Raw genomic sequence first — 27,219 nt, 5'->3', positions numbered from 1 at the left:
AACCCATCACCCCAAACGCGTATCATTTCCCAGCTGAAATATCACCGTCCCAGCGTATCGTTTACCAACTTAAGAAGGCACTCACGGGTCTTTATCTCGGCGGCAAGCTGTGCTTCTTTAAATTGGACCGTGGATTCACGCAAATCCGTACTGTCCGAACTCGTACTCTCTTCTAGGGCTCCATGAATTGTCCAACCATATTGTGCACGGGTCAACGCGCCTGAGCTAGCCGAGCTCACCATACCGTCATGCACCGTTCGAGCGTAATCCGCATGGTTGGAGTCCCTTGAGCCGATTGACAGCGCCTCATTTGCAGGATTTTCTACACAACTCTCGTAGATCTTTGACCAGGCTTCAGCAGAATCTGGCTCACTGGGGTTGACTATGAGATCATCATTTGCCAATATCCGCTGCTCCATTGCGCGGAGTAAATCAGCGGGCGACACTCCGCAGAAACCGAGCCCGGCACCCGGTTGCGGTGCTATAAGCTCACAATCCGCCTGCGAGTGTTCAGAGGTGCCAGTATCGGTTTGGTGTGTCACCATCCTCGATCCGTTTTCTTCTGGATGGACCGGTTTTTTATCGTGGCGTGATTTGCGCATTGAGGACTGGCGGCCGGTGTTATCAGAAATGGACCGCCTTTTCCATTTCCCCAAGAATTGCCTATTTTTACCATTACAAGTCGTACTGTCATTCTCATCGGGCGGCATATGAAGGTTGGAACCCCGAGCCTCACATAACATCGCGTCCGTCAGAGCGGATTCACTGCTTGATAAATGCCTCCTCCTGCTTTTCATGAAATCGCTAAAGCGTGGAAATAGCCCATGACTTTTCCTGTCTGAGCGTTGCAAGCCCGTATCTGCAGGTTCCTGAAACCCGATCGAAGCTGTATCCAATTTAGTTTCTTTTTTGAGGTCTTCTTCTCGAGCCTCACTCGCTTTTATGTCTGGCGGACCATATGAATTCGTGGAGTCGCCCTGGATCTGTGGGGGAGAGTTATGGCCGAGCACAAAATCATAGTTATATCCGACCCTTTTTCCCCCCGACAACCAACCTTGGCTGGTTTTCCTCGTTTCGACCCTAAGCGGGTCGTTGTTCGTGTCGCGAGTGTCATTACAGTTATCGACGAAAACGTCTTCGAGATTCTCGATGAACCGACTTTGAATGAGATTTGCGGAAGTTTTCGTTTGGTTTGGAAGCTCTTCTTGCTCTAATTGAATAGTAGACTGACGCGGACGAACCCGAGGGATGTGTAGTTCAGGGGATGAGGAAGCTTTTGGAATTTGGCCCCCTTCACACGAATCGCCATTGTCAGTTGAGTACTTGCTCCCGGACTCTTCAAGTTCTGTCAGGTTGAAATCCATGCCTAGACGAGGATTCTTATATTCTGGCCTCCCTTTGACGCCTTCCACCAGAGGATCCTCTTGATTGCTCAATGATGCATAAATATTCTGAGGCTCACCGTTCAAAAAACTAATGCTTCTTTTGGTGTGTTGACCGTTTGGTAAAGCTCCCCTCATGCTCGTTGATAGTTTACCACTGCATGGCGACTCTACCACGTTATATCATATTAGCGGAGACTTCGCTTTGGTGGGAACTGGAGCGATCAACCCTTACCGTTCTCCTTTAGGGTTTCAAACGGCCAGGCTAGAATGGTAGTTCTGTCTACAACCTTGAGCGAAGCGTGATCGTTATCTTCGCCAGCAAAGTTCGATGTTCGAGTTGGGGTTGAGAACTCTGGGATTTCAGCCTCACGACTATGTACGTCCGGCTCGCCGCTCCCTATGTCGCGCTCGATAGTATCGCCCAGAGGTGGAAAAATCTGCTCAGAGTATCTTGGTGTGGCTGCATCTTCGAAGGAAGAAACTGACAATCTCAGGTCAGAGGATCCTTGGGCGGTGCCATCGTAACCCAGTTGATGCGACGCTTGAGATGCTTCCCATTCATCTTCAACCGGGTCAAGTATACGGTGAGGCCGATTTGAGCTGGTACCGTGTGGCCCAGCTGCTAGCTGCGCAACAATTTGCGGTGTTAGGATATTACGGGCATCGCTATCATAGCCGCCGTCACTAGCGGCTATATTTGCGAGGATACTTGTCGAGGCACTTACTACGTCGCCGGAGCTCCCAACTTCTTCACCATTTTCTACTTCAATCGTGGAGATACTCGACAAAGGTCTTTTTGTCAGTCGAGATTCGCGCGAAAACTTTTCACGAAGTCTATGGGATAAGCGGGACAGGCTGATCTTGCTCTCCTTTCTATTTTTCACGTCCGTTAACGCGCCGGATACTGGAGGTGCTGTCGCCGGCGGTGTCATTGTGATGTTAGAAGGGCCGAATATGATCTGGAGGGCCCGTTCGTCCAAGTTTGAGTCCTCGGAAGCGTCGAAGGGGACGTCCAAAGTGGAGCCACTGCGACGACGCTGTTCTTTTGCATTTGTGTCGACGTCGCGCTGAAATCGAGGGCAAGGAAGAAAACCCATGTTACCGACCAAGGGCTGTGCGAAATACTTGCAATGACACTGATACTCTGCTCGAGCCAACGGATGATGTGCGCAACATGCCCTCTAAACAGGGCGATCTACAGCGATAACGCTAGTCTATGTGCAGTGGAAGCATGTTTACTGTCGGAATGAGGAAGCACTGGGAATTGGAAGGAGCAGCTGTAAGGCAAACAAAATGTTCCAACCATGTTGGAAAGCGTAACCATAGACGCCTGTTGGTTGCTCCCTGTCTCCGAATGGAGTATGTTGGCTCCGCTGGGAACCACCCTCGCATAAAAAACATAGTGTTGTGCTACTCAGTCCACTATCTTGACAAGTTCATATTGAATCGAATTGTTCGCATCAATTCCATGATAGCAGTCGCAGCGACAGTCCTGGACTAGAAATTGCATTTGTTGGATTGATATCAAACGCCAAGCCCGCTGACTAATGCTGCATAATTGCGTGATTTTCGTCCCGTCTTCCTGGCCAATCAGAGCCTGCAGCCTCGCTTCAGCTGGATGACTAATCCGTACTGTCGTTGAAATGCTCCGATACAGCAATACAGCAGCCCTGTTCGGAATGCAGCAATACGATACCGCACTGCCCCTCCAAAAAAACAGCGTTGCAACCCCAGAAAATATCTTCCCTTCTCCCCCTCCCCTCCTCTTCTTCTTCTTCTTCTTCTTCTTCTTCTTCCTCTTCCTCTTCTTCTCTCATCCGCACCACTCCCTCTCCCTCACCTCTTCTCTTCCCCCACAAATTGATTGTGCGAATCAATTGTCTTCGCACTTTTGCGAAGCTCACGCTTTCCTCCTCTTGATCCTCTCCTTACCCCTCGACCCTCGTTTCTGATGCCACATCTTCGAAGTGGTCCAATCGTAGGATATCCTAATGGCTTCTTGATCTTCTCGTTGAGACGTTACTAACGGTGAACTCAGCTCTATTCTCGGTTTCCCTCGTATGGGACGCCTACGTGACGTGAAGAAGGCCCACTGAGGCATACTGGGGAGGAAAGATTTCCCGTGATGATCTCTTGAATGAGGGCAAGCGCTTGAGATTGGAGCACTGGAAAATCCAAAAGGATGCTGGTGTCAACCTCATTCCCAAGCAATGACTTTGCTTTCTATGACCAAGTCCTTGACCACATTCAGCTCTTCGGAGTATGTCACCCTCTCACGTCTCGATGCAATGTACCATGGATGCTAATCTTTGCACGTCAATTAGGTCATCCCTGAAAGATATTCCAAGTATGGGCTCCACCAACTTGATGAATATTTTGCCATGGGACGTGGTCTACAGAGACCCGCCAAGGATGGCGAGCCTGCTGTTGATGTTCCTAGTTTGGTAGGTTCACTTGTTCCGTAGCTGCATGTTTGATATACTAAGACTTGATAGGAAATGGTGAAATGGTTTGACTCCAACTACCACTACGTCAAGCCAACCCTCCAGGACAACCAGGAATTCAAGCTCTCCTCCACCCCAAAGCCCGTCATAGAGTTCAAGGAGGCAAAGGAGGCTGGCCTCAACACTCGCCCAGTCATTCTTGGTCCCGTGTCTTTCCTTGTTCTCGCAAAGGCTGATCGTGGCCAGTCCGTGGAGCCTATCTCTCTCTTAGAAAAGCTTTTGCCTCTCTATGAGCAACTTTTGATCCAACTCAAAGAAGCGGGCGCTGAGACCGTCCAGATCGACGAGCCAGTACTTGTCTTTGATCTAGCGGCCAAGGCCAAGGCTGCTTTCAAGCCAGCTTATGAGAAGCTCGGTGGTCTTGGTGACAAAGCTCCGCGTCTTGTCTTGGCTACCTATTTCGGAGACATTGTGCACAACATCGATGTCCTATCCCATCTCAAAAATCTGTACGCCATCCACGTTGACCTCGTTCGCAACCCTGAACAGCTTGAAACGGTTATCGGAGCACTTGCACCTAACCAGACATTGTCCGCTGGTGTCGTTGATGGCCGTAACATCTGGAAAACCAATTTCAAGAGAGCGATCGAAATTGTTGAACTTGCTATTCAAAAATTAGGCAAGGATCGAGTCATCGTCGCCTCTTCCAGTTCACTCCTTCACACTCCTCACACACTTGAGAGCGAGAAAAAGCTTGACCCTGAAGTCCGTGACTGGTTCAGCTTTGCCGTTGAGAAGGCCACCGAACTCGTCGTCATTGCCAAGGCTGTCACTGAGGGCCCTGCCGCCGTCCGCGAACAACTCGAAGCCAATGCCAAGTCTATTCAGGCTCGTGCTTCATCCAAACGTACCAATGATCCAAAGGTCAAGGAAAGACAAGGTGCTGTAACCGAAGAAATGCACAACCGCAAGTCTGCCTTCCCTGAGCGTATCAGCCAACAACAGAAACACCTTGGTCTCCCATTGTTCCCAACTACCACCATTGGTTCCTTCCCTCAGACCTCCGAAATCCGTGTCCAGAGGAATAAATTTACCAAGGGTGATATCTCTGCACAAGAATATGAACAATTCATTGAAAAGGAAATTCAAGACGTGGTTAAGATCCAGGAGGAATTGGACCTGGATGTTTTTGTCCACGGTGAACCCGAACGTAACGACATGGTTCAATACTTTGGCGAGAGGCTGACCGGCTATGTCTTCACCACACACGCCTGGGTTCAAAGCTACGGTTCTCGATGCGTTCGTCCTCCAATTATCGTTGGCGATATTTCTCGGCCTGCGCCAATGACCGTTAAAGAGTCCAAATATGCCGCTTCGATTTCTAAGAAGCCAATGAAAGGAATGCTTACTGGTCCAATTACTTGCTTACGTTGGTCTTTCCCTCGTGATGATATCCACCAGTCTATCCAGGCTCAACAGCTCGCTCTCGCTCTCCGTGACGAGGTCGTCGACTTGGAAGCAGCCGGAATCTACGTCATCCAAGTCGATGAACCAGCTCTCCGTGAAGGTCTTCCACTCAGAACCGGCAAGGAACGCGATGACTACCTCAAATGGGCCGTCAAGGCCTTCCGCCTCGCCACCTCCGGTGTTGAGGATAGCACCCAAATTCATTCTCACTTCTGCTACTCCGAATTCCAGGATTTCTTCCACGCCATCGCTGCGCTCGATGCTGATGTTCTCAGTATCGAAAACAGCAAAAGTGATGCCAAGTTGCTCAAGGTCTTCGTTGATGAGAAGTATCCTCGCCACATTGGTCCTGGTGTTTACGATATTCACTCTCCCCGTGTTCCAAGTGAGCAAGAAATCAGGGATCGAATTGAGGAGATGCTTCAGTATCTCCGACCAGATCAACTCTGGATTGATCCCGACTGTGGTCTCAAGACCAGACAGTGGGCGGAGACGAAGGCTGCTCTCATCAACATGGTGAATGCTGCCAAATACTTCCGCCAAAAGTACTCTAAATAAATTTCTTATGTCCTCCGATGTCCCGCTACAAAAGCGATCGTCCATACATTACGATTGAGATGACTTTTCATGTAACGGGCGTGGGAATTAAAAGGGGAATGTTTCAACATGCATACATAGCTGGTTCGGTTGGTTTTTTATCATGACAGGTGGCACGGCAAAAGCAAACAGAATACCCACGATCTCAACATCGGCGTTGGTGATTTAACATGGCATTTGGTCTTCTTTTGCTTTTATTTATAATGCTCCTCGGCTTTCATTCTTGGGGTTTGTGTTCAACATGATGCGGTGGTGATTTTTCTTATTCACTAGGTAATACAGCTCTCTTATGGATCATATACGAGAGCAGATGATCTTATTTGAATGTCATACATGGCATATAATCTTGAACAAAAGGTTAACATAGCAAAGTAGGTAACATTGCAAGGAGATCCTTTGTATGTCCCTGAATATTTCATGTTACACATGCCCCGTCTTCTAATGTTGATTCAACTATTTCCTTCAAAAGTAGAAAAGCCATTTGGCTTGGATAGAAACGAAGGCCAATTTCGACGCAATTCTGCAGAGTCGCCTGAGCTTTTTCGACAACTTTTATTCACTGGAGAGGATGTGGTAGTTCTATAATCTGGGAAGGCAACACTTGCGTCTCCAAACATCGAACTGCCGAGTTATGATTATGATTCCTCAATTTCTTACTCTCAGCCATCTCAACATTCTTGTGTAGTTTCCTTCACATGTGCTCCATGCTTTCGGTAACCTTTGCGACGACATCCTCAACGTGGTCCGAATCATTTGCACACGACCAAGGCACAATACCCTTGTGCTTTCTCAACTCCCGATCTAAATGATAAATTCCATGGCCCGGCTGTTTCGAGACCCGTACAGTTTGCTGTAGTAAATCTGCCATGTCTTTCACATGCTTTGTCTTTTTATGAAGGAAGCGTGACTCAATAGTTTCTGTTAAGGCATGTTATCAGCTAGTGAGCACAGCCGCTCAAGGTCCTCCAGAAGCGACTTGTGTGTCTCCAAGGCTTCTTTGACCGGGCGGACAGGTTCGACGGGGCTGTCTGGCCACTCACACTTTGGAGCGGCAATTGCGGTTGGCCTGGAACGCCCTCCGCGTTGGATGAGATACTTCTCAAGCCAGTGCGCCTCGATAAAAGATTCTGCAGCGCATCTCTCCCAGAGCCTGTATTGGAATATATCATTGATTAACATCTATAGGACACATGAAGCTCTTCTGGGCGGTCTGAGCGCACATAGCAAAGCCGTGCAGGGAGATATTGGCGCGAGCACAATCTCCCGCTAATTTTCTGAAAAGGAACCATGCATCCAACTCTGAATGGATGTGGCCTCGAATAGACTAATAAAGTCGGGCCTTCAGTTGGATTCTGGTATTTCCAATTGATAGGGTTCTAACTTACTTCCTCTACCTCATTCGTGAAAGTAGAGCCCCGTACAAGCTCATCGATGTTTTGGGAGGAGATCTCGCTTATGATCTTTGCCGCGTCTTCTTTCGAGGACATCTTGGATTCAATACGATGCAATTCCCAAAATATAGTGGTGAACAATCCCTTTCTCCGAGTGAATGAAAACAGAAAACTCGCGGTAGTCAGTCCATTGATATAAATTCCTCAGAGAGCCGAGATAGCCGTATTTGACGTCAGAAAGGCCAAGTACCCCATACTTTGATCGTCCATTTAGAGTAAATAGAGTGTAGAAACACTCTATATGTTCAATTGCGACGCATTTCCATATAAAAAATGCAAGGTGATATCAGAATGGAGAGCCTTTCCGTTGCATATCACAAGCCTGGTTTCCGGACAAGGCCCCCGTTTAGCGGAGTTCAAGATATTTCAGGGGGGGAAACGCTTTGGCACCTACATAATATGCCTTGATCGCCATACATGATCTGAGGTGTTGGATAGCTAAAGTAGCAGCTGTACCAGGTACGCGTAGATTCAAGTTGCAAGCTTTCTGGCGAGTTTGTCGAGAGTTTTACGTCACAAAATCGAATACTACAACAAGCCAGGTAGGGCCTAGATTGCGTCTCAGAGCGAGAGCCAGAAATAATGATACTGGCAATGATATGGAAGCTAGTTGCTCCTACGCCTGATTTTGACGGAAATATGCTGCCGACTCCTTCCGGTATCCATACACTAGAGTGTAGAGGGGAAACCATAGATTGTAAGTCTTAATTTCTTCCCCATCGCTTCAGACATCGTTAGCATCTTCGTGGCATTTGGTAACTACGGGGCTTTGAAACGGCTACAAACCAGTTGTCAGCTCGCAACAGGATCTCGACGAGCTTTCCCAAGCAATCTCTGACTATGAATATCCTGGAAGAGGGTTAGAAATTCAGGTAGGACTTTCCTACTTCTAGTCATGTCATAGTTATATAGGCTAGCGATGCTTGAAATCACGGAGAATGCAGTAGTTCAACGAGGTTCGAGCCTTGAGGTTGATCAGCCATCACGTGCGAGGGAAAGAGGTCAACCTCGTCCATGAGAACTACATCGTTCACCATGGCTCATGCCACAACATCTGAAGGGCAGACGGCTTCCAACAAAGCAAACGAGAGCTTAAGTGTCAATTTCATAAAACAACGGCGCAAGAGCCTCCGAATTTTAGCCAGGCCAGAATCGAGACCAGGATGCCATTGCCCATACCAACACTGACCTCGACTGTCAAGCGACTGTTGGCTACCGTGATCGTGCATCCGGTATCAATTGAATTCCACAAATTCTAATTCTCCTATCCTGGTTTGTCAGGCCAAAGCAGGCGGACTTTCCACCGTTTCGCCAGACTATCTGCCTGTACGATGGATGTGGTGGTTATAAAGAGCTTACCACAGGGGTGCCTCGGCCTATGCCCCTCGCACTGCTGCAATGTCCGGAAACTGGGATTGGGGGACGCAAGAAGGACTGGGGAAAGCGACTGTCAACGAGGCACCGTGCTGCCCTAATTAACAAAGCGAGCGGAATATAACAATCAATAGAAGCATGCTGTCCTTTGTGATAATCACCCCATTCGACGTGGCTATTCCGCTCCCTGTGTTCCTAATTGTCCCGATATCCGTTTTGGACCCCGTTCACAAGGCGAACCCGCCGATGGTCTTACCTAGTTACGATTGACCTTAGCTTTCCAAGTATCAATTACCCCATGACGTCATTGCATAGAAAGTTCAAAAGGAGAGGAAGAGATGCTGAGTCTGTTGCCGTCTAGAGATTTCAGCAGCTTCAAACGCAGAAGGCAGGAAAATGGATACGAAACCTATCAGTCAGCCTCACAGGGCAGTTGAGACGAGCCGGGCTTCGTACAGCGAAGCTCTGGAGAGCGCCTACATTCCTACATCGGTCTCCTCCGTTCCTGTAACTCGGGAGAGGAAGCCGTTCCGCCTATCGAGGAATGAAAAGCAGCTACCCGACCCAGGTATGTTTAATTGACAATCTGAGTTGACATTCTCTAACGTCTTGCTGGTAGGTACTGCGCGCGTAAACATTGCGGCGAGTCGGGAATCACCCAGAGGGACAACGGCTAATGATTGGGCTGCTCGCCATTCGAACCAAACGGTAACTAGCTATTCAATTAGCCAATGGCTGCCGTTTCACTAGCCTTGGGGTTGTGCTGATAATTTTCTATGAAGGTATTGCAACAACACTGCAACTTCTTTGACTTCGACGGTGACGGGGTTATATACCCATCGGACACATTCAGAGGATTCTGGAAGCTCGGGTTCGGATTTTTGCTATCCCTGCTTGCGGTGTTCATCGTCCATGGAAACTTTTCATATCCAACGGTCAACTCTTGGCTGCCTGACCCCTTTTTCCGAATATATATTGCGAATATCCACAAATGTAAGCATGGGAGCGACACAGGTGTTTACGACACTGAAGGGAGGTTTATCCCACAGAAGTTTGAAGACATTTTCTCCAAATATGCAGATGGCAATGACTCCATGTCTCTATGGCAGTTAGCCTATGCGCTCAAGGGTCAGCGATTGATTGCAGACCCAATTGGCTGGTTTGGTGCCTTTTTTGAATGTAAGGCCCGTTTCACAACAAGCCAAAATAACTCATGGGCACAAGGGAAAAGGTAACTGATTTTGAAAACAGGGCTAGCAACGTACATTCTTCTATGGCCGGAAGACGGAAAATTAAAAAAGGAGGACATCCGTGGTGTTTACGATGGTAGCGTCTTTCACGCAATTGCTTCTAGGCGAGCGGCGAAGTAGGCACCTCATGGCAATAGGCAAATGCCTACAACCCATTTGACATCTTTAACCTTGCCTTTTCCTTCTTTCTGTGCATCCTGTGCCATACTCTATCGAATGACAATTCGGTATAAAAGTAACACTTAAGTTAATTGGATATTGCGATTGAGTATTCCTAAAACAAGCCTTGACCAAACGCAACTGGTTTCGAGTACCTCGGATAAACCGTGCTGAACTCGTGTATGCTCTTGATATTATTCCAAATTGTGGTTGTCGTCGAGAACCATCAACAACAACAGACAGGAGTCTTTCTTAGTGTGCTGATTTACAGAGTCTAAATTGAACCTCCATTTGTTAACGGTAGCGGAAATACACTCGTGCGAGAAGAACTAAAAAGACCTTATTTGGACAATTTGCTGCCAATTATATATTGTTTTATTGGGATTGGGAATAATCTCCTGATTGTGATCAGAATACACCTGATGTGAACCTGGTTTGGAAAAAGGATACTCAAGATCAAGCCGAGGGCACCGCTTGAGACAACCTGGTTAATAGCGGGTGGGAGACTCGGTCATTCAGTTGCTATGGAAAGGGAATTGTAAAATATATCCAAGCCCTTGACGAGTAGTGAAGGTTTTGATTTCCAACCACGTGTGTGCCTTATCCTGGGGTTGTATCCATTGCGTCCGGATTCCCTGTCGTAGGCTTCGTCACCGCCAGCTTTGCAGCCTTCCTCTCGGTTTTAAAAGCTTCAATTTTGGCCTTTAGATCCGTATCTATTGTAATTTAGAGCAGTCAGTCAGAAATATTTGGCCCCGTCCATTAGCCACCACTCACCCGGAAGAACATCTTCGATTTTAAGAGGAGCTCGATTGAAGGGGTCATTCGGATCGCTCAGGAGATGCGACCGGATAGTCGAGCGGTCGATGGAAACTTTGGAACTCGGAAGTACTACAGGGTCTTCCATCAGCGTGAACATTAGGGGATCTAGAAAACACATCAGTAATCGCTTTGTAGCTTGAATTGGTCGATGTAGGAGCGAACCTAGGAACTCGTCCGGGATCTCTCCCAAATCTTCCTCGGCCTGGTCATCTGCTTCCTTTGCTTTCTTAACTTGGGCCTTTAGTTTATCCCACTTGATCATATCATCCTGGGGTTTGAGTGCCCATTTGTTGAGAATCTCCGCCGCCTTATCAAAATTTGCCGGTTTATAAGATCGTCCGTCTCGCGCAACAGCAAGAATGAAGTTATCTTTCCCCATCAAGTTCAAATATACGTCCACAATTTCGCTTAACAGTGCCCGAGGACGGAAGTGGTACGATTCCAGATTGTCCACGCGCAGATTCGCGCTCTTCGGTCCAACCATAGCATCCAAATTGTAATTCAACATATCAGCTAGGCGCTGCACGATCTCAGGCATAGTAAAAGAATCCGCTAGGGCTTCTGTGAATAGTTTAAGCATAGTTACGGTCTCATTAGTCAGTTGCATGTAGCTTTTGGCTCTGCCTTGGGCTGCCGCTAATTGTTCTTCCTTTTCCTGGCGCTGATTCTCATCCATTTCATCTCCTCCTTGTCTCAGGGAAACTTGCGTGTCGTGAATTGCTAAAAATGCCGTGAATGATTCGTCCAGCACAAATGTAACGTCATTCAAAAGTAAATTCACGAAGCGAACGAAGAACTCCGAATTTTTCTGCGCTTCATTCGACAATTGATCTCGATAGATTGCGTTCGGCCAAATGCATTTAATGATCTGAAAGATTTCCAACCGAATATTGAATTTATCGAAGAATTGGGTATGTGTACCGGTAAATTCGGCCTCTATATAAAATTTCAGCAAAGCGTGGAGGAGGTGCTTGTTAGCAAATGGCATAGAATTAAGGAGGTCAACAAGAGCTCCTCTGGCCCCATTGGGTCGACGCCATGTCCCGCAAAACAAAATGGTGATCAATCCCGCTTTGAGATACGGATTTTTGATGTACTCTGAGCTTTGCAGGAAAGTTATACAGAGCATTATCAGTTCATCTCCCTGGGTCGAGGTGACAATTTGAGGCATATTCCACATGATAAATTTAAAGTTGCTCACGACATCGTCCAAAAAATATTCTGGGAGACACTTAAAAGCATCAGGTTCGGTTGCAGGCAGCGGTAACTCAAGTGGTTCCTTGGGAAAATCGCGACCGGAAACAACCCTTAGCATCCAGACAATGACATATCTCATGAACTGCATAGATCGCGTTTGCCAGAGCTCATCCAGTAAAAGGCCCTGGAGACTATATTTGAAAGCAAGGCCAAAATCCAATCTGTCCTTGTATTTCTTCAAAGCCTCTTCAAATAGTCTGGCTTGCGCAGGATTTCCAGCCCATTTAGGCCTTTCGCTCTCAAACTTGTCTATTTGAGCCTGCATGTGACGCAGGTCTTTCTCAAGTTGCTCCATTAATGTGGTCAATGACTCGCTTCCATAATGATGGGCAGCAACTGTCAAGAAAAAGATTTCACTGATGAAATTCGACTCGCCCTCTAAGGTTTCGGAGTAGAACTCGTCGGAAGCCTTTTGGTCCGCGTTTATTTTAGTTTCGTCCTTTATTTGCACCCGTGGATTCCTTCTGAGGTAGTTTAAATCGATTCTATCAATCTAAACAAATTAGTTTAAAGTTTGAAGATATAAGGACACCTTTACCTTGGTGAATGCTGCATCCATAAAAGGCTCGCATAATTGATCAAGGCATGTCGTAATGTTGAACATGAAACCGTCAGTTGAAACTTCTTCAGGATTTGTTTGCAGAGCCCTGCGCTTATGATTGATATTGACAGACGCCGCAAACCAATCTAAGACACGCTCTCTGGCTGCTTTTGAAGCCCTAACAAGATGATTAATGATATCAAGGAGGTCTGAACTGTGGAGTTGTTGAGTCATCCTCATCGCTCGCTGTGCACTGATTATGGAGCCTTGGTCCCGTGTTTTCGGGCTCGAAAAGTACGACATTGTTATTTCTTTCTGCAATGGGGACATCTTAAACCATGGCCCTAAAAGGGTCGCAGTTTCAAACTTATCCGCCCCTACGTCCAAATTGAAAGTAGGGGATTCTGTGATAGCAACGGCCAAAGCGGGGAATCGAACAAGTCTGCGCAAAGCCTATGAGGTGTTAAAGTTAATTGTCGGTTGTAGGAGGAATTAAAAACATACCATCATATGTGGTTTATAATCATCGTTCAAAGTCATGGTTGAAGCATCGCGGCTCATCTCTTCCACAGCGCTGACAAATGCGGGTATAATCGTGTCGTCCTCCTCAGCGCGTTGAAGTGCTTCAGAAAGGAAATCATGGCATAGACCTAGGTTGCAATCTGGCTCCTGTAGTAGGTGAGGTTTGAGAGGCGATGAGTGCGGTGTATCGAGTCTAAGACGCTCGTTAATATCCATTCCTCATATCACTACATCAAAATGACCTTACCCGAACATCTCTGGCATCGTAGCAGCGAATATGCAGTAACTCAAGCATAATCTCCTAGCTTCCTTCACAACTTCGTATTTTGGGTCATTTGGTTTTGTCTTTTTGAAGCCTTTGTACAATCTCATGACCCGTTTCCAACACGAAAGCAAGTATTCCAGTGGCTTCTTCCTATCTGTATTAGACCCCGCCTCTAGCAACGCCTGTTCCAAAACTGCCGTACTCATTCGAATGGGCTGTCCTTTGCTCATCCAGATCCTGGCGTACGCCCGGGAGGTATATGAGCTTCTGGGCCATGAATATCTTTGGGCTGCCCTTCATTCACGTAACCTTAAAGATGGCACTTAGGGTGCGGTCCTCGAACGCTTCGGAGGTCTCTTCCGGTCTCTGAGCCGTGTTCCTGTTAACTCGAATCTGCGGAGTTCCATCGCCGGATGGGCCCATGCTTCCTTGTGACGAGCGAGAAATATTTATCTGGGGTCGTCCTGTATGCGGAACACTAGAGTCTGATGGATCTGGAGGGGCAGGTTGAGGGCTGTTCCCCGGTTGTGAAACAGCACCTTCTTGGGATGAAGCAGGTCTCTGGGAGTCAAGCTTCGCAAGACGCTTACTCCGAGCCTAGGAAAAGCTCAAGTTAGTATGGTTCATTCGAGTACGCAGAGCACGGACGCTTTGCGCCATCCTTGCTTCTTCATTATCGGGAAGTTTCACCTTTTCTATATCAACATGGTCGTCCATCACTGCTAGTTAGGTGGCATGAGTGAGCTGGCAGTCCTTTATTTCAGACAACCAAGAAGCATTGCAAGCACCGGCACAAACAGCGTGAATAAGTAATTCTGCTAGTATGGTCAGTTGGGCCATGCAATTGATGGAAGCTGATGATTGCCTGTCGTTGACTGATTAACTAAGCTGCTATTTATAAATCGTGCCTGGTCAGTGGTTACATCAGACGGTAAAGATTTCTACAGCAACACATCAATAAACATAATTCTGAATAGAATCCAGAGTAGTTGAAGGATTGTTATTGGAAAAGCTCCGCTAAAGCAAAGGACATAAACTGCACTGCCTGGGGTAATCCTACCCAGCACTGAAAGCTGCTTATTTTGATTAACACAAGCCAGACCTTTATCAATATACATAACATTAAAACATTACTTTGAAGCCCAAGAGGCAATTTATATGCTATCCGCAAAACGCCAGAGTTCTCTCACATGAATATAATGTCTATACTCGTACCAAGCGGGGGTAATCAACGGAGAAAGCAGAAAAGGCATCAGCAAACAAATCAAAAATTCAAAGACTCGAGCTTCTTACAGCTCCGTAGCTCTAGTTGCCGGGCTTTTTTCATCTTCTCTACATCCGGGAAGAACCAGCCTTGTGCGTCTTGTACCATGCGGTCCCTCGTGCGGACTTCGTTCTCACATTCGTACCGTAGATTCGACACGTAGTTTACTTCCACCTTCTGATCGAGCTGTCGTAGTTTACGTGAACTATAGTCTTCAACTTCTGTCGGATTAAGGTAGTAATTTATTTTTAATTTCGGAGTCGTTCTATGTAGAGTATGTGGTGGCGAAGCGGTGTCGAAGCGGAAAGAAGGGCCGGAAGGAGTCGAACTCGAGAATAAAGAGGAGATGAGCGGGAATAGGAATAGTAGTATGAGGGGAAGGAACTGTGACAGGGAAAATCCGCCTGGAGAAGCTCCCTCGGATTGCTGGTTCGCGTCGCGCGGTCTCCTTCGCGGCCGTGCGCCTCCAAATTGATGTACACGGATTCCTGGCCCACCGCCCATGTTGAACACGAATGATGGACCGGCATCGAACATGCCTCCCCCTGGTACCGGTGTCAGCAAAATGCGAAGAAGAATAACCACCTCCGTCTACCTACCGAAAGGTCCAAAGCCGCCCCCTCCAAAACCGCCGCCGAACCCACCGCCTCCAAAGAACCGGTTGAACAGCTCTTCAGGCGATATCTCATCGTCGTACATCGGTCGCCCCTGAGGAAAGCCACCAAAGCCACTAAAAGGCGAGGAACCTGATGCCGACGCTCCAGAAAATCTATTCTCTGGATCCCCCCCGAACTTATCGTACTTGGATTTCTTATCCGGATCGGAGAGTATTTGGAAAGCGCGCGACACCACTAAAGAGGCTCAAATTAGCATTCGCCGTCACAAAATGCAGGCAAATCTCCGGTATATCTAGATGCAAGGAAGGGAGTGCCATACTCTTGAAAGCTTCATCTGCACCATCATACCCGTTTTTATCCGGGTGCGTTAAAAGACTGAGCTTCCGATACGCCTTCTTAATCTCTGATTCTGTCGCAGTCCTCTCTATCGCCAAAATCTCGTAGAACGCTGTGGCTGAGCATTTTCGTACTCGAATCACCGCAGCCTTCTGATCAGGTGTGTACTTGCGTTCTTGGTTGCCCTGTTTATGCTCTCTGGATCTTGCCGACGCTCCATTTTTTGCATCCGCGCCGGATGCTGATGCTGATGACATACCTCTGCCGAAGACGGATGTGAAGTTAGCGGGCAAGGGCGGGGAAGAGTGACGGGAAAAGACTCCTGGGCGTTTGGTCGGGCTCGTTAAGGAGCTCGACTAGGGAAACCAGAGGCCCGAAGCCTTTTGGTCCGTGGAATGAAAGTCGTTGAAGGAGCAAGACACGAGCGAACGGCGATGGCTTGGTACCCGGGCTCCTCGGTCGCGATGATGGCCGTTTGATATCTGGAATCGGGCGAAACGAACCAACTCGCACCGGCGATATCACGTGATTGTCGCAGAGGCAAGTATTTTCGGGCTGATTTTGCACTCGAGACGAGAACAATAAAAGTGTTATTTAGTTCTGGCTTTTCTTCGAAGATCCACGAGTCGCTCAATGGGATTTCCAACGTGGCTTGAAGCCGACTCAAACTTGAAGCCCGTCTGGACCCTCTCTGATTGGCTAACTAACGGCGTCATAGTGCCCTTGACCTTGGTGTAGAGACACCAAAACACGCTTTTCATACATCTTCTCACTTCTTTGACTCAATTGAGCCACTGCTACGGAGTAGTTGGGTTCTTCATTCGGGCTCTCCTTTCTCTTGAAAATCCTAGAGATTAGCTACCATCCCAGCTCCGAACACCCGCGTGCCGGGCGGATAACTGGACCAAAAGATGCCGAACACAGGTCCAATGGGGACGAGCAGCGCAGGGCCAGAGCAGGCGAAGAAGTCATTCATGCAATATGCTCGTGCATGGGGAGGTACGCCGCCAAATCCAGTGATTTTCTAGGGTCCCATGGCCATTGAGCCGTATTATCTACCCTCTTCCCGTTTGATCCGCGTACCAGTTCCTTCGGTATCTAACAACATCCGTTTCTTTTTCATTACAGAGTCATCTTTCCCGCCTACTTTACTTGCGACATTCGTAACCGCCCTTCACATGCGCCCTTTCCAACCCCTCCCCATGGTTTTCCCGCCGGCCCTGCTGTTCACTAGCTACATCAATCTCCTTGGGTACAAAGAAGATGCTGCGGGTATCAATGCGGCTTGGTCAGGACTATACGTTCTCCTTGCTGGGCGCAGGAAGCAGTCGCTGAGGAATAAATGGAGTGTGAGAGGGGCGGTCAGAGGGACGGCGATGGGCGTGGGATTGATGAACCTGGTCAGTGGGGGGATTGTGTATATTTCTGGGAAAAGGAAGGAAGAAGACGATGATGGGAAGAGCCTATAAGCAGGGTAATTAAGCTGCATCTTTGCTCGATCTGGAATTGTTAAAGGTATGGCGTTCGAGAGGCTGACCGGTTTATGATGGCATCGCACACGGAGCATAAGGGATTCGGCGTATATTTGGATCTAGGCCATACTGTATGATACGGACTACTTTTTTCCATCAAACCTCGTTTTACATCACGATGCTTATTATCCGCGCCCGTCAAGCTCTATATAACCCCTCCCCGACCACCCAGTCCTTCACTCTCTCCGTGACCAAACACCGCAGGGCTTCCACATTTCCTTTACCAGCCTCTTGCCTCGCCTTTGTCGAACTAACAACTTCATCCCCCTCCTTTCTCCCCTCAACAATCTCGATCCTCTCAGCCCATTCCCTCCTCCCACCAATCTCCTCCATTGTCCCACCCGCCAAATCGACCAAGAACTTCCTCTGCTCGTCTCTTCCACCCCATTCATCATCCGGCCGTAACGTGACCCGCAACCGATGCTGTCCGAGGAACGGCGCCAATGGCTGCAGCGTATGATCGGGCGGGTAATATTTGGGGTCGAATATCCGAACCAAAGTATCATACCCCGTCAGGTGAACTTGCTCCAAATCTGCGGGGTAAGTTCGAGATGAAGATATGGCCACGGCTTTGTCGATAAAGTAGGGCAAGTTGGTGACACCAATGTCAATAGGCGGAACTGTCTCGTCGGCAGTTGAGGTAGTAGATGCCTCGGAAACAAGTGCATCTTGCAAGTCTCTGGCGAACAGGTTCATCATGACCAGCCGGTCTTCAAACAGGGCTGGTTTGGAGGGCTTGTCTGCATTCTGAGTCGCCAGCAGAAGGAGTAACCTAACCGTTGACAGATCATTGTGGTGGTCGGTTAGAAGGGCGGATTTTGCGATGTGTAGATGAGCGCGGGTGGGCGGGTTGAAGGAGGAGTCAAGGACGTAGAGCGTGCTTCGTGTGGATGGGATAATGTGCGGACGGCCGATGGTGTCGAGGATTTCGAAGGATTTTGGAGACGTGGTGAATTCGTGCAGAGCTGTTTGGTATCGTTGGCGGAGAACGTGGAGGGGATTTGGTGATGGGGTGGCTTTGGACATGATGCGGAGAGCGGGTTTGAGGCAAGACATACAACGCGGGTGGCCTTTCAACAGAAAACGGAGGATCCGAACCTGGTGCGACAATAGTTACGGGCATCATGTAGTAAAATCGCGGAAGGGATACAATTGGAGTGGGCGGGGTTTGAAGGTCGGAATCCTGCTGAAGCTGACCTAGATTTCGAGCATGTCCCGATATACCAGCAGATGACGCTTATGACTACATACATCAAGGGAGCTACTTTTCGATGATAAATTGCAGTCATTAGCTTAAAACACTCAAGTCACATCTTGCGCCCCTAGAAATCCCCGCTGTGTTCCTTATCTGTAACCGTCAGTCCCGGTATTAGGTACAACCTTCTGGAAAAGACACAAAGCTAATGGAGCCGCACAGCATAAATCATTTTGTTGCACAGGTTATCTTCCTGCTGCAAGCCTGCATCTGACAGTTTCCCAAGCAGATTTAGAATTCGGGCGAAAATGCAGTGCTGGAGACAGTGGAGTCTCTGGACAGCACATAAAGAGAAAACAGAAGCTCCGCATCCCAATGTGGCAGAAGCTGCGACATAGAGAATTGGAGGCAGAATAAATTGGAGGTCCTTGTAGAATTTTCTGGAGTATCGTCCGGCAAATGAGATGCGGTGGAGTAATAATAACAGGCCTCATACAACAAAGTAGTCCGGCAACTGACTGTCATGGACGAAGGTATATCAGAGTAAGTTTTGGAGATATGGATGTATGTGTGTTCCCATCCATGTTATATCCCCTTGCTGAAGGGGCTTGTATCTTTCCTGGATACGGAGGTCGCCGCCATAAATATTGGTCCCCTTGGATCCACACTTTCGGGCGTTCGCAGGCTTGAGTTTAGGGGTGATCTTGGTTGGTATCTGCAGCCCTACAAGTTAAGGACCGCTAAGCAGCGCGGCTTGGGAGAAGGCCCCTATACTGAAGGACCAAAACATATGGCGGCGACCTCCGTACAGATCGGCTATTGAGAACTTTCGCGTTATTCACCAGGGACGGATACTCCATAGAGAAGAGAAGAGTAATCAAGGCACTGATCCACAAGCGCGACACGCAATCAAGCTGTCTCACGCAGTTTCGGCCCGCCTGAAGATCTTCATGGAAAGGCACGGAGGACTGCATATAAAAGTATGTGACAAGTGATCCATTGGCAAATGTTGCACTGTGAGCAGAATCCCGCAACTGCGAGTATTGAAATATTTCGGCCAATTCCTTGTGTAGTTACATGTAATGTTGTTTCCTAGAGACTTGTGCCCTATAGATATTAAGATTTAGGCTTGACTTTATAGTTCAACAGGGGAGCGTTCAAAAAGCACAAATCCGGGGCAATGTAGCAGATAATTGACGCATTGACCTGGAATCGTGCAGTTAAGTGTTGATCAGTGATGGCGACCGTTTGAGATGAGGTCGAAGTCAGCAAGAAGGGGATTCGACGATCCAGGTGTCGAAAAAGAGCATGCATTGATTCTTCCGTTGCGTGACTAGAAAGGATGTCGCAGGCATGAGCTTGTTGAATAACCATGATGAATTATGCTCCATCATCAGTCGATGAGATGCTAACGATGTTCTGTCCCAATTTTATGGAACACCATCAGTCTACTCCGTAGATATTAGCCTGTGGAGTACGGAGTAGTGAAAGGAGCACTGCCACCTCTGCCTCTAGAAGAGAGCTTGTCAAGGAGCATTTGGGCGCACCCAAATCTAAATTTGCCCCAGTCAAGGCAGACAGAGTGGTGAGCCGTCTCTTCGACTGATAATTCCCGCTGCCACGTTGATGCTGACATGGATGGCATCGGGTGAGCTGAACCATCAGCATTATCATCACACCAGTAATAGCTAACTGGCTAGTTAACTATCAAGTCGGGCAACCATCGGCCTCAGGTCGTGGACAGACGTGGTTCCCTAGTAATCACACTCCGCAGAGCCATTCAATTAGCAAGACACCATCGGACATCAATAAGTTAGACAAAGCAACAGGCAAAGCTAACGATGTCGCACCACGAATTAACCCCAATTCCCACTGTCATTCTCAGCGCCCGAGCGAAATCATTGTTGCGCTTCGACAGCCCATTTCTGATTTGACGCTAAAGTCGAGCTTCATCGGAGGTGGTCCCTTGCAATCTCTTGGGATCGTTTTAAGATGAGCCGATCAACGCCAGGCGGTGGCCGGATTGGCTCGTCCACACGGTTCGCGTTCCCATCATCTCAGAAACGGGCCGGCATGACGTTCTGGCTTCATGCCGGCGGTCGGAATGGGCTTGGCCACGCTCCACCGCTTCATGCAAGGAACCATGTCTCCTGTTCGTTAGTGAAGGGGACGGGCGAATCGCTGCGGGCTGCAGCCGGCAAGATGCGCGTGGAGGGGGAGACCGCATCACCACGTTTCGACCAAACAGGCTGTTTTTGAAATGGAATTTCTGTTTCGCCTGTGGACAGGGCGGCGGAAGAGGCCGCAGTATCACAGAAGCCTTGATTGCTATTCTCCAAGGACAGGGTTCTCGGACAAAAAAGAAGACAATCGTGGTTCTGAATAATGGCGGCCCTGGTCAATGGGTTTTTTGCTCTGCCGTCTTCTTAAATTATCCCATTTTCTTAGTTCGATGTCAGCCTCAGCATGTGGAACTCGCTCTTATTATATCCCCACCGCATCCCTCCCCCCTGAGCATGTCTTTCTTCCTTTCTCTCTCTTCTCTTCCCTCTTGACATCCCTCAGCTGTTTGCTCTCACGCTCTTTTGCCCTCTTGTATATTGCCCTTGACGGAGGCAATTCCAGTCTTTTTTTCCCAAGTCGCTCTTTTGCACGCGAATTGATTTCGCCCATCACAGCTTTTCAGCACCCCGGGTTGAGTCTTTTCTCCCCATAGATATATCCAAGAGCCTTTGCAAACAATACCCAGTCACTCCTTTCCCAAATACATCCGTTGTTACGACACATCCCTTCCATCGAAATGCAGCTCAAGACCTCAATTGTCCTTGTTGCTGCCCTAGCAGCCGTGGGAGAAGCAAGCCCATTCCGCTTCCCTCTCCGTCGCAATGCTGAGGAGTCCAAATCCGACGTCAAATACGTGACTGTGCACCCTGTTCCCTTGTTCCCTCCTGGAACTGGAGCTCCAACTGCAGTTCCAACTGCGACTCCAACTGACCCTGATACCACTCCTGCTCCCACCACCGACATTCCAGTCCCCACATTTCCAGGTACCGGTGCTCCCAATCCACAGCCTTCGCAAACCCGACCTGTGTCCATGGAGACTCTCACTGTTACATACACACTGGGCGGTGGACCCTCGAAGACTGTGGTGACCAGGACTGTCACCCGCCCTTGCCCTGAAGTGAGTTAATCGTTTAGGATTACTTATTATCTTTGTGTGCGCATGGCACTGACTTTACTGCTGCATAGACTCCCCAGGCAACTGCTCCAGAAGGGGGCAACGGTGGTGGCGAGCCCACCACCTCCGCTACAACAACCATCTCGACCACTTCAACCACCACAAAAACGGTTACTCTGTATCCCACCGATAATGCACCTGGTGGTGAACAGGGCAACGGCGGTAATGGCGGCAACGGCGGAGCTACTTGCGTGCCAGTTACCGTCACAGTCAAGGAGACTGTTACTGCTAAAGAAACCGTCACTGTTGTGAGTTCTATGTCTGTTTTGTTAAAAATGCTTAGTCCACGGAGTGCTAATCCACCATCTTCCAGACCGCCCCTTCAGAACCCCAGCCCACTGACGGTGAGGAACCTGAATTGCCCAACCTCCCACCACTTCCGACCTTGAACGAACCGCCAGTGATCACCACGATCCCAACTATTCCAAGCCCCCCTTACCAAAACGGAACCATCCCATCCACCACCGTTTTGCCTGGCACCGGCTCCGTGACCAGGACACCCCTGCCAACTGGCTACTAAACCTTTCAATGCTAAGCGAACAGGGAGAAAGGGGTGTCTTTTGATTCTGGAGTTATCTGACCTGCATCATCCTACGCATTGCCTGGATTAGACTTCTTGAGAGGACAATTCCACTCAACCTCGCGGTTTACCTCCTTTGAAACCCCTGGTTTTTTTCTTTCTTACGGGCCAAAGGTGCCTTGATGTCGAGCCACCACTATTATGGAGCTCAATTATTCGATTCGTTCTGCATGCTGATCGCCAGCATTGCAGCCCCTATTTGGGAACCTTTTTTTCCTCCACTTGCAATTCTATGTGTAATATTTAGATATCTATTCACGTCTGTGAACCTATTTCGCTTCGACAGACCAAAAGTCTCTAGAATTATGACGGCATCATGATTAGAACCCCTCGATGGGCTTCAAAACTGGACAATTCAACCAAAGTAAGGCGCGGAAGAAACGAAATTGTGCTGAGAAAGATGGAACAATCCTCCAAATACCTTCACAACCAACAGACTGCTGTTTGTTCCCTTGATCCATGCGCCTCCTCAGGGGTATGTATCCTTCGTATTCTCAGCCCAATGGGGTGGACGAAAGCGTCGACAACTCGTGCCAAAATCACATGGATTATTGTGGGATTGACAGTGAAGATGCAGCCATTCCTGGGAACTTCCCCTGATCGACAATCAAGCAAATGCTTCACATGTGTACATTGAGAATGGACGATAGGATCATAGGACACTATCCTTGAATCCTTTCACTTTCCCACCATAAACGCGGACTCGTTTCTCGGGACTCGTTTCTCGGGATGATGACTCCTCGGGTTCACTGCATCTGCGGGTCCTGCCTTGAGACGGCGAGGAACAGGGGACTTTGTCTTCTTTGCGAGGTCCTGAATCCAACATTTCGACAGGCATGTAACGACCCTGTGGTTGATTTGCCAACATCGAACGACTCCAAAGGTAGGTGGTTATAGGCGTGTATTCACTTCAACCCCTTTGCTCGTATACCTGACACCGCATCAATACCCTCCACCGCGATGCGTTCCTTCGTCCTCTGCCACTCCAGCCACGCGAGACCCTGGAGAAGGCAGTCCGCGAGATCATCCAGTTTACCAATATCGACTGGGGACGGGGCCATCACCGCCGTATCAGACTTATGATCAGGATCATCACCGTTTGGTGCGTCCTTGTCAGATCTCGAAGACCGTCCTGTAAATGTGGATGAGGACATCCCATTCAACCCTGCAACCACCTTTGAACCCCCTTTCGTCTTCGCCCATTTGCTTAGATACGCAGTCCCCGTTTCCTTCGCCTGACTATCCGCCGCAATGGCAATTTTCGCAGGTATTCCACCCGCATGGTCCATCCCCAAAGATGAAATCCACCTGCCTACTAAATCGATCTTCGCCTTCTTCCCGTCTTTCGACGTCGCTTTCTTCTTTTTCCCAGCAACTTTCAACTCCATTACAGGGTCAGTCTCCATCCAATACCTCGCCACCCTCTGCGGCTCAATTCCCTGCACCATGACTCCCAGCCCACCGGCCATCTTTGATTCCATTCGCAGCGTGTGAAGCACCGCATAGAGCATTCCTTCAAAAACGCCCACACGGATAGTCCACTCTTGCACCGCACTTCCTCCACCGGTGCGAAATCGCTGTCGCTCGATGAGCACGTGCGTGGGCCGGTAAGTTCCGAGCAGCGAGGTAACGAGAGTGTACGCGTGAGAGGCATAGAGGTCCGGAGCAAAAGACTCTTTTTCACCTGTAAATCTTTGACCTTCACCCACTGCCGCCTCTTCCTCCTCTTCTGAACGTTGAGAGCGCCGTTTCGACTTCGCCGTAGTGCTGCGGCAAGTAGTTCCACCATTTAGCAGTGCCACTGGTGCTGAGACATCGACATGAGAGGCTGAAGGGGAGGAAAACTCCGATATCACCAGCCGGTTCCATGCGTTCAACACAGGAGACCGTAGGGATGTGAATTGGTAATTATTGTTCTCCTTGCTCTTCTCTGGATCCACGAGCATATGCGCATACGCTAGATTTCGAATGCCCATATCAATGCTTAGAATGCTCAGTCTCCCATCCTCTTCATTTCGCCGTCCACCGCCCGCCACATCCTCTCGCTTTTCTCGGGCGCTACCGTCCTGGACACCAGCAGGTGACAATAACGCCTTGGTCAAACGCTCAACCAGGACGGGTTTTGTTCCCGACGATGATATGCCAGTCAAGAACGCGATCCGTTGGAGCTGGGCCGCTTTGAGCGAAGAAAGCCAATTAAGACGGGACAGGCACGGGGACGAGACTCGCATTCTTTTCTGGTATAATTGTGTAGAGAGTGCATTATTCAACGGAATCAGGAGCCTCCTCAGGCTGTGAAATTGGATATCTGATTGCGCAATTTCACCACTATGTTACTTTCTCAAGAGGTGCAGCTAATTTCTCAGCTCATAAAGGTAGGCTTACACCAGGATTTGCTGGGGTTGCGACGCCTTGAACAGTGAAAGCATATGTACAAACCATACATTTAAAGAGAGCTCCGCTGGGTGAGGACAGTTTGACATTTTCAAAACATCAGCACCGATGATGAAGACCTTGGTGGAGCACGTGACAGTCAGGCTTCTCAAGATAAGCCAACTGAGCTTACAACCATGGAGTGTCAACTGAAATATATATATTTTTTTAATTGGCATTTACTACTTGTTCATAATCCTGAAGTCTCACAAAAGTTCGCCAGGAAGCAGCGGGAAAGAGTTTGGGTTGAGGCATTCTATGATGAAACAGAAATTCACAGATCACCCTCTTCATAAAGAAGATTATTGTGTGACACCAGATGTTGACAAGAAAGAGAACAAAGCACGTCACTTTGCAGCATTCAAAACATCAAAACTCAATGCAAAAAGATGCGAATTTTTAGGCACACGCAGAGTCTATACTGGAAGGCAAAACAAACCTCAAGCGGAACGGCCCATCGCCCTCAACCGTCCACCCGATGCGTCAGCTGTCAAGGCCAGATTGACCCGAATTTGCGAAATACAGGATCGGCCCCCACACGCGCCAATGCAGCACGCAGAGATGGGCGAGCCGTTTGCCTATGCTCTCGATGTCGTTTGGCCCCAGTTGCACATAGTCTTCAGGCTGCGGTAGGTGCTGATCGTCACACATATCCAAGCAAGACATGCCCACGTATCGCTCTATCACGGCCATCGTAGCTTTTTCCAGCTGTTCAGATACAACCTCTCGGTAGTGTTCAAATAGCGGAGAGCGACGTCCAAAACAGGACCTGAGCATCCCTTCGACGTAGGACAAGACATTTGCATCGAGCGTGACGCCTGGTTTTATGCTGGCTTCGAGATTCGAGATTAGGCGCGTGATTTCTAGCGCGATGGAGCTGATATTATTTCTCCATTTTTGTGCGTCGATGATAGCACCGTTGCGGTCGCCTTCGACGATGGACCATAGGCGAGACCGTAAGGTGGAGTAGACCTCTCGACTTCGGGGTATGTGGGGGATGTGATTCGAGGCCGTTTTATCAAAGACATGCTTGCATAACTCAAAGGCGATCGAATCTTGCACCTCCGAGCGCATCATCCACAGACGGCAGTGGGTGAATTTGAACGTCGCCGGGAATCCTGCGGGACTATCTGATTGCGAAAGTAGAGGGGTCAAGCCTCGACAAACGGCTGCAACATTATTGCACTCGGTCCAGCCGCGTGTCCATCGTCGAAGGCAGGCTTGTTCGCGTAAGGCATTATGGAACCATTTCTTTGCTTCCTCCACGTACATTGCGTTTTCATCAAGTCGATGGAAAAAGTAAGATTGCAAAAATCGAACAGTGTCGTCAATTAGGGGTAACCTAAACGACCGTATTTGATGGTTGGCAACGTCCTATAGGAAGTAAGTTGCCATGTCAGCATATCCGCAATGCAATGCTCATCCCAAACGTTGCAACTGACAAGCTTCATGGATTCCAAAATCCCGAACATTATCGTTAGCCCATTCACAGTTCTGCGGGGATCCCGCAGTTCGTTCCCCTCCCGAATTTCGTCGACCATTTGATCTGCTAGCGAATCTCGCATCGGAGCGCAATGTGACTTCACCAGGGCTGAGAGCCACTCGAGTAAGCTGACCAGATTCAGAACACCCTTTTCGATCTGCTGCATAATAAAAGGGACATCGAGATTTTCTGCAATGGTCTGGTGGTCGCGTTCGGGTACCAGCGTCCAGAGCACGTCCTTCAAAGTTTCGAGCATCAGAGGCAGTCTTGGCTCGAAAAAGCCCTGGAAGTTGTTCGCTCGATACCCGTATTCACCACATTCGGAGTTATTAGTAGCCGCATGGTACGCATAAATCGCAATTTCAATGGCGATAGCCTCCCAGTAAACCCTTGCTAAACGATCCCTCTCTTCGCCTTTCTCACCTTCCACCGGGCGGAAATGTAAATCGCGGTAGAAGTTCACGTCGACGCGCAGGTTGATATTTCTCATGATACGGTCCAGATCTAGTTCACTGAGAGTCGCCTTTGTGATAGGGGGGAAGCGGGGTGCCGATCGAAGGAGCCCTAGGCTTCCGGCATCTAGCGGCATTTGGGCGGGAATGGAGATTGCCATAGCTGGTGTTGCAAGGTCGGCGCTGAGTGAAGGTGAGGAGGAGGAGAGCTGGTAATGACAGTGCGATGACCCAGAGCCCTGCAAGACGCCACTTTCGTCGTGGAAATGGTCTTTGTGTGTCTGTGCATTGCCTGTTGAGCAGTCCACCGAATCCTGTGTGAAAACAATTTTGAAATTCCCGCCTGGTAGCCACTCGCCATAGCCGGGATCCTCATCTCCCTTCTTGTGCGGTCTCCTTGCAGGATCCGCCTTTTGCTTGAGAACCATTTCTTGAAGTAAAGAAAAATGGGAAAATCACTCCCAAGCAAATGAAAATATCACAAGCAATAGCTAGGGTTTTGATAAACAAGCGTTATCAGGATACAAGCTCTGTGAAAAGCAAAAAAAATAGCCT

The 27,219-nt window shown here is 48.7% G+C and overlaps 10 protein-coding genes across 10 annotated transcripts; 3 read left to right on the top strand and 7 right to left on the bottom strand.

The window, feature by feature from the left end:
- Positions 1 to 393: 393 nt before the first annotated feature.
- Positions 394 to 2,317, bottom strand: UREG_01911 (uncharacterized protein; the record flags this gene model as incomplete). The annotated part of the gene is made up of 3 exons (XM_002542349.1): positions 394 to 410; positions 494 to 1,552; positions 1,618 to 2,317. 3 exons carry the CDS (start codon positions 2,315 to 2,317, stop codon positions 394 to 396), a joined length of 1,776 nt encoding a protein of 591 aa, XP_002542395.1.
- A 1,250-nt stretch (positions 2,318 to 3,567) lies between these two features.
- On the top strand, positions 3,568 to 5,854 carry UREG_01910 (5-methyltetrahydropteroyltriglutamate-homocysteine S-methyltransferase; the record flags this gene model as incomplete). Its single annotated transcript, XM_002542348.1, has 3 exons — positions 3,568 to 3,645; positions 3,710 to 3,829; positions 3,881 to 5,854. The coding sequence occupies 3 exons, from the start codon at positions 3,568 to 3,570 to the stop codon at positions 5,852 to 5,854; spliced, it is 2,172 nt and encodes a 723-aa protein (XP_002542394.1).
- Positions 5,855 to 6,814: 960 nt separating this feature from the next.
- Positions 6,815 to 7,380, bottom strand: UREG_01909 (uncharacterized protein; the record flags this gene model as incomplete). The annotated part of the gene is made up of 3 exons (XM_002542347.1): positions 6,815 to 7,043; positions 7,114 to 7,217; positions 7,279 to 7,380. The coding sequence occupies 3 exons, from the start codon at positions 7,378 to 7,380 to the stop codon at positions 6,815 to 6,817; spliced, it is 435 nt and encodes a 144-aa protein (XP_002542393.1).
- Positions 7,381 to 9,114: 1,734 nt separating this feature from the next.
- On the top strand, positions 9,115 to 10,088 carry UREG_01908 (uncharacterized protein; the record flags this gene model as incomplete). The annotated part of the gene is made up of 4 exons (XM_002542346.1): positions 9,115 to 9,286; positions 9,338 to 9,426; positions 9,501 to 9,897; positions 9,970 to 10,088. The coding sequence occupies 4 exons, from the start codon at positions 9,115 to 9,117 to the stop codon at positions 10,086 to 10,088; spliced, it is 777 nt and encodes a 258-aa protein (XP_002542392.1).
- Positions 10,089 to 10,727: 639 nt separating this feature from the next.
- On the bottom strand, positions 10,728 to 13,957 carry UREG_01907 (uncharacterized protein; the record flags this gene model as incomplete). The annotated part of the gene is made up of 6 exons (XM_002542345.1): positions 10,728 to 10,843; positions 10,905 to 12,699; positions 12,745 to 13,200; positions 13,252 to 13,462; positions 13,517 to 13,684; positions 13,839 to 13,957. The coding sequence occupies 6 exons, from the start codon at positions 13,955 to 13,957 to the stop codon at positions 10,728 to 10,730; spliced, it is 2,865 nt and encodes a 954-aa protein (XP_002542391.1).
- An 841-nt stretch (positions 13,958 to 14,798) lies between these two features.
- UREG_01906 (uncharacterized protein) lies at positions 14,799 to 16,008 on the bottom strand (the record flags this gene model as incomplete). Its single annotated transcript, XM_002542344.1, has 3 exons — positions 14,799 to 15,343; positions 15,398 to 15,649; positions 15,735 to 16,008. 3 exons carry the CDS (start codon positions 16,006 to 16,008, stop codon positions 14,799 to 14,801), a joined length of 1,071 nt encoding a protein of 356 aa, XP_002542390.1.
- A 1,413-nt stretch (positions 16,009 to 17,421) lies between these two features.
- On the bottom strand, positions 17,422 to 18,309 carry UREG_01905 (uncharacterized protein; the record flags this gene model as incomplete). The annotated part of the gene is made up of 1 exon (XM_002542343.1): positions 17,422 to 18,309. The coding sequence occupies one exon, from the start codon at positions 18,307 to 18,309 to the stop codon at positions 17,422 to 17,424; it is 888 nt and encodes a 295-aa protein (XP_002542389.1).
- A 2,969-nt stretch (positions 18,310 to 21,278) lies between these two features.
- On the top strand, positions 21,279 to 22,236 carry UREG_01904 (uncharacterized protein; the record flags this gene model as incomplete). Its single annotated transcript, XM_002542342.1, has 3 exons — positions 21,279 to 21,659; positions 21,728 to 21,964; positions 22,030 to 22,236. The coding sequence occupies 3 exons, from the start codon at positions 21,279 to 21,281 to the stop codon at positions 22,234 to 22,236; spliced, it is 825 nt and encodes a 274-aa protein (XP_002542388.1).
- Positions 22,237 to 22,948: 712 nt separating this feature from the next.
- Positions 22,949 to 24,779, bottom strand: UREG_01903 (uncharacterized protein; the record flags this gene model as incomplete). The annotated part of the gene is made up of 3 exons (XM_002542341.1): positions 22,949 to 23,109; positions 23,228 to 24,533; positions 24,741 to 24,779. 3 exons carry the CDS (start codon positions 24,777 to 24,779, stop codon positions 22,949 to 22,951), a joined length of 1,506 nt encoding a protein of 501 aa, XP_002542387.1.
- A 433-nt stretch (positions 24,780 to 25,212) lies between these two features.
- UREG_01902 (uncharacterized protein) lies at positions 25,213 to 27,092 on the bottom strand (the record flags this gene model as incomplete). The annotated part of the gene is made up of 2 exons (XM_002542340.1): positions 25,213 to 26,103; positions 26,172 to 27,092. The coding sequence occupies 2 exons, from the start codon at positions 27,090 to 27,092 to the stop codon at positions 25,213 to 25,215; spliced, it is 1,812 nt and encodes a 603-aa protein (XP_002542386.1).
- Between the last annotated feature and the right edge of the window lie 127 nt (positions 27,093 to 27,219).

Source organism: Uncinocarpus reesii, genomic scaffold, assembly GCF_000003515.1.
Source record: "Uncinocarpus reesii 1704 scaffold_1 genomic scaffold, whole genome shotgun sequence".
In the NCBI taxonomy this organism is placed as follows: Eukaryota; Fungi; Ascomycota; class Eurotiomycetes; order Onygenales; family Onygenaceae; genus Uncinocarpus; species Uncinocarpus reesii.
Note: the sequence above shows the minus strand (reverse complement) of the source record. Positions and strands in the feature narration are given on the sequence as shown.